Source organism: Drosophila innubila (genome assembly GCF_004354385.1).
Source record: "Drosophila innubila isolate TH190305 chromosome 2R unlocalized genomic scaffold, UK_Dinn_1.0 1_C_2R, whole genome shotgun sequence".
Classification (NCBI taxonomy): domain Eukaryota; kingdom Metazoa; phylum Arthropoda; class Insecta; order Diptera; family Drosophilidae; genus Drosophila; species Drosophila innubila.
In genome coordinates, this window is record NW_022995374.1 from 102264 (window position 1) to 107814 (window position 5551).

A 5551-nucleotide genomic window follows, 5' to 3' on the forward strand; every position below is an offset into this window, starting at 1 on the left:
CCAGTAATACTTGTCGTCACCCGTTCATAAACCAAAAAGGAAATTCTCTTTCCCAAAAAAGGGTTTGACTTACAATCAAGTTCTTATCGCTGCTTTACTTAGGTATAAGTCAGTGGCTTTTAATGATCTTAACGGCTGCCACGAGCTGCCCCAAAACTAATCCCAAAAAAGCAGAGCCAAAAAAAAAACAACTTAATTTCGTGCCTTTGAAAGCAGCGCTTTTACGAGCTGAAAACTAACCGAAAAGTCAAATCCGAAGGACTCTAGGTAATTAAATCTAATGAGAATTCCATAATAACATGGCCATGACAAAGTGCAGAGACTTTAGAGCTAAGGGGTAGTTACACTTTTTGATTTATACGGTGCTTCTGTGCGCGTTTTCATGCCTTTGACAGGCTGTCGACAGGTCTACAAAGGAGTACCTGTAAAGCCGCTGGCCCATTCATTCTAATGACAGGAAACGGAAACCGTAGCTGGGGTGACCTGCTGTCGTCGAGCTTTACATTTGCATATTTTTGGTATGTTTTTAACCAAATGACCAATTGGCCAAAATTTATTTTAATTGCCTCCCAGTTTAAGCATTTGCATATTTCCTACCTTAACCTCAGCGAGCTCAACATGCAATAGGTAATAAGTTAAGTAAGTAAGTAGGTAGTCCCAGTTCTCTGATAATGGGCCAGTTCACGCTGCGCCAAGAATGTGCCTGATAAGCAGCTAATTTGAGATACAACAAAAACAAAAACATAAGCACTGGACATTTGGGCTTAGCACATAAACGACTGCACATTAAAAGCCTTAAAAGCCAAAAATCTTTAAACTAGTACTACCATACAAGCATTGTCTTTAGTGGCTACCTTGCTAGTTTTATGAAATAATTAAGTTTTATGTATTTTCCTTACTAGTTTTGTTACCGATCTGATTCCCGGCTGAAGAGCGTGCGCAGAGAGTTCGTGGAAGCCGTAAAAAACCATCTCCACAGCTACCAACTCGGACGGGAGAACGTCTGACCCAAGATCTGAGCAACAACATCAACATCCATCAACTGCAGCAACAGCAACAACAGCAACAGTAACACCAGCAATCAACAAAGACGAGTGATTTTATGGCGTTCTTTAAATTTGATTAAAATTCGACGATTAAGCAAAACTTTAAACCAAAACCAATATCACATAGTTTACGCAGACGAGTTATTTTGCTATAAATAGTGAACGAAATTGAAGTTGGATTTGGATTTCAACCATGCCACATACAGGTGAGTTTTGGGCCACTTTTTGGTCATCTAATGAGCTGAAAGAGTTTTAATTAACGCGTTCGATGTCATCGCAACTGAATAAACAAACTAAAGTAACATTTAAAAAAAACATAACAAAACAAAAACTAGTCGGAAAGGCTATAGTCGAGATCTCGACCATTGGATACCCGTTACTTATTTCAATATAAATAAAAGTACTTTAAAGAAATTACTTGCATTGCTTTGAGAATATTAATTCGCCATAACTGCCGCTCTACTTGTCCGATCTTGATGCGATTCAGTGGGATAATAGATAATAATAATAATAGAATAATAATAGAACGTAAATTACAACAAAAAACGTATTATCTTAATAACTGTGGGTGTAGTGGTTTTTCGTGATTTGCGGGGGCGTGGCTTACATTTAAAAAAATTTGATTTACGTGGGGTATATAGAAATCTGTGCGCAAATTTGGTAACTCTATCTCTTATAGTCTCCGAGATCTATGCGCTCACAAAGACGGACAGACACTCATGGCTATATCGACACGGCTGTTGTTGCTGATCAAGAATATATTTACTATATAGGGTAGGAGATGCCTCTTTCTCCTTGTTACATAAATTTGGACAAACACAATATACTCCTTTACTTATTTTTTAAGTTAGACTTGTGATAAGCGCTCTTTCTCTGCATAAAAGTAACCGAACATAAAATTTGAACTACAAATTTTCAAAAACTTGTACTATGTTTTTCACTATTAAAAGACAGAAAAAAAATTTTTTAATTCAAAGAAGTCAACAGAAACTATTTTCAAATACCTAAATTATTTTTTTTTACTAACTAAAAAGTTCTTTATTAAAATAGATAAAATAAATAGATTTTTGTAGGCATGTTTTTGTATATAAGACTTTTATTAAAAGCTAACAAAAACTCTTATAAAAGCTAAAATTTTAAATTTTTTTGTAAATAAAAGTGTTCTATTCAAATAAAATTCTTCAAAGACTTGTATTATTTTTTACACGAATAAGTCTTTAAAAACTTTTACTCAAAAAAGTCTTAAATAACTCTTATAAAAGGCTAAACAAAAATAAAAATTAATTTTACTTAATGATATTAAGTAGCTTACGACAATGTTTTCTATGTTGCAGGTCAGGCGGGTGTCAATCAGCTGGGTGGAGTCTTTGTTAATGGGCGTCCATTACCGGACTGTGTGCGGCGTCGCATCGTTGATCTGGCGCTGTGCGGGGTTAGGCCCTGCGATATATCCCGACAACTGCTTGTCTCGCATGGTGAGTGTAACAGCTAAGTACAGCATATCAAACTCAATCTATCAAAAGACGTTTTCGTATTTTCTATTTGGTAGGCTGTGTTTCCAAAATTCTTACTCGCTTTTATGAGACAGGCTCCATAAGGCCGGGATCAATAGGTGGAAGCAAGACCAAGGTAAGTAAAATTGGGATTTGAGTGGGCTTCGTGGGATATGTGCATATGTGTGTTCCTTGAAATCAACAAACGATTATATGTATAAAAATCAAACGCAAAGCAGTAAATCCATAAAGTAGCAGAGATAAGCAGCTAGTTTACATGTTTTTTTGGGTTGACAGTTTTTATAAACTGTTTGAGGAGACAGACATTGGCATGGGCAGAGCGCAACAAATCAATCTCATTTACTGCCTGCCGTTGATAAGCCAGCACGCTTTAGTTTTTGTTACTACGGCGACTCGAGTTCTCGATTCTGAAGTTGTCAGCTGCTTAGTTTCGCACGCTCAATCAGCTACTGTCTCTACCGTGCAGTTGCGGGCTTTACTGGCCCATTCAAATCTGATAGTGACGACAATACGCCAATGTTACTGAAGATTGCGATAATAATTGTGGAGCCCAAGGATAAACGCGAATCACGGTGAACAGTAGTACAATAACTCGTTCATATCAACGTCATTAACATTTTCAGGCCATATAAAATTTCAGGTGCACTGTTTGCCGGCGGTACTACGAGTTCGACATAAAATACTCACAGTGATTACCCCATCCAGTGATTCAATAACTGCCTGCACTTGGCCAAACAAAACGTGCATTTAACACCTACACCGGGACTATATATAAGTGCGGCTCTAGGGACGTGACGGGTCAAACTCGTATGTAGAGGGTGTAACAGTTACAGAAGAAAAAGTAGAAAAAGGAGGGGTTTGTTCAGTTAGTCCAGTTCTATAAAGCGTGTTCGTGTATATGGTTTGATAAGATCTGTGATGTAAATGCGGACTCCCTTTGGGCCGACTATGAAACATACAAGTATTTATGAATTTTTTATGAATTGCCGCGTCACACGTGAACATTGAACAGGACGACAGGGCGACAAAGCGATGTGAAGTCAACCTTTAAAATTACAGTGCAAATTAACATATTGCTTAAAAACGGCTTGATATAAATCTGTTGAAATAACAGCCAAAATGGGCGTGGTTTAGCTGGCACCTTATTTTTATATGTGCCCCTTGGCTCTTTAAATATTTTTCGCAGGTGCATGCGTTTCGCAATTGAATTTCACGGCAATTACTTCTGAGGATAAATGCTCTTTTTGTTGTAGTAATAATTTTAATTGTTTTAACATATATCGTTACAGAACAGGTCTAACTAAATTCCCCATTCAAAGAATTGCAAGTGTTTAACCCGCAAATATTTATTTTTTTATTTCTTCTTGGACAGCAAGTTGCCACGCCCACAGTGGTAAAAAAAATCATTCGTCTAAAGGAGGAGAACAGTGGTATGTTTGCCTGGGAAATACGTGAGCAACTGCAGCAACAACGAGTCTGCGATCCCAGCTCAGTGCCATCGATTAGCTCCATTAATCGAATATTGCGTAACAGCGGCCTCTGGACAGATGAAATGACCTCCAGTCAACAGAATGCAGCAGCAGCAGCTCATCATATGGCTGGGAGCAGTGCTTCTAGTGATTATGCCACGCCTTCGCAGCTGTATACGAGCGGCAATAATGCAGTAGTCGGTACTATTCGAGGTACAACCACTTCTGGTACGCCAACCACTTCGACTATAACGGGCACATCTTCACGCTACACAAAACCGAATCCGACTTCGACTGTGTCACCTTCGTCGTTGGGCGATGGGTTGTCCCTAAAAGCGACACCCAAGCTGTTACCCAGTCAAGAAAATAGTCACTGTCATGTATCCAGCTCGCTAGGTGGATTAGATCTCAGCTACTCAGCACTGCACAAGCACTGGCTGTGGAATCCCTCTTTGCTTTATTACACCCAAGCACATATGCAGGCAGCCCAGGCAGCAGCCACGGGCGGACAGTTTTTGCCCTATGGTGGAACCTATTTGTCACATGGGGCAGCCAATATGGCGGCTGTTGCTGCTGCTGCTGCGGGTAGCTGTTCAGCTGGAGGAGGCTTTACTAAGTCGGAAAGTTCAATTGACTTAACTAAGCCGTGCACAATGGGCGATCCTCTGAGCGATTGTGATTCGGGAAAATCTTCACCGACAGCATTGTCGTTGATTTCAGCTAGTGTCAGCATAACAGATACGCTGGGCAATAGTAATAACAACATTCGCAAAAGAAATCCGTACTCTATTGAAGAGCTGCTGAAAAAGCCCGACAAGCGTTTACGCCTCAACAGCGATTCACATGCTAGTTTGGAAGGATTTACAGCGAAGCGTGATAATCTGGAAAGTATAAGCTCAAGTTCTAGCTGTTGTGAAAGCAACAGTAGCTCAAGTAATGGCAGCTCTGAAGTCGGGGCTGCATTAACAAAGCCACCGTTGGAAGTTGTAGATATCGAGGAAGATTGCAGTGTTGAGGTAGTCAACTAACTTTTCTAGATTTCCCTCTTCTTGTGGTAGTGGTAAAATCAGAGTTAAAAACCCAAAAATCCTTAATCGTGATAACTAATTAATTACATATAATACAAACGACCTAGGTAGAAAGATGTATGAAGTTAATTTGGAAATTTGATAGAGATGTAATTATTTTAAAATGAAAAATTATGTGTATTACAAATTACGTAAAACTAAGATGACACATGACAGATTTCTATACAAAAAATTTTATTATATATTTTCTTAAAAAATGAAAACAATAAGTTATTCAAGAACATGTAAATTTTTATGTAAATTACATTGATATATTCACCAAAATAGTCGCAATTGTAAAATGACTTGTAAATACATACATAAATATGAATTAATTAATGTTTTAAATAGGATTTTAATTTTTTTAATTGCATTTTAATATTACTTCAATATTTAAAATAAAGTGTGCATAAGTATTTGTTGTGGATATCAATGAGATAGTTGATGGTTGGTGG

The 5551-nt window shown here is 38.1% G+C and overlaps 1 protein-coding gene across 1 annotated transcript; it reads left to right on the forward strand.

Moving 5' to 3' along the window:
- Nucleotides 1-1239: 1239 nt before the first annotated feature.
- Nucleotides 1240-5256, forward strand: LOC117784567 (paired box pox-neuro protein). The gene is made up of 4 exons (XM_034622327.1): nucleotides 1240-1252; nucleotides 2381-2521; nucleotides 2596-2675; nucleotides 3933-5256. The coding sequence occupies exons 1-4, from the start codon at nucleotides 1240-1242 to the stop codon at nucleotides 5055-5057; spliced, it is 1359 nt and encodes a 452-aa protein (XP_034478218.1). The 3' UTR covers nucleotides 5058-5256.
- The last annotated feature ends 295 nt before the right edge of the window (nucleotides 5257-5551 follow it).

What these genes read in the sequence shown, in the direction of transcription:
- LOC117784567 (XM_034622327.1), top strand. An exon ending in ACAACTGCTTGTCTCGCATG is followed by an intron (nt 2,522 to 2,595) that starts GTGAGTGTAACA and finishes TCTATTTGGTAG; the next exon opens with GCTGTGTTTCCAAAATTCTT. An exon ending in TAGGTGGAAGCAAGACCAAG is followed by an intron (nt 2,676 to 3,932) that starts GTAAGTAAAATT and finishes CTTCTTGGACAG; the next exon opens with CAAGTTGCCACGCCCACAGT.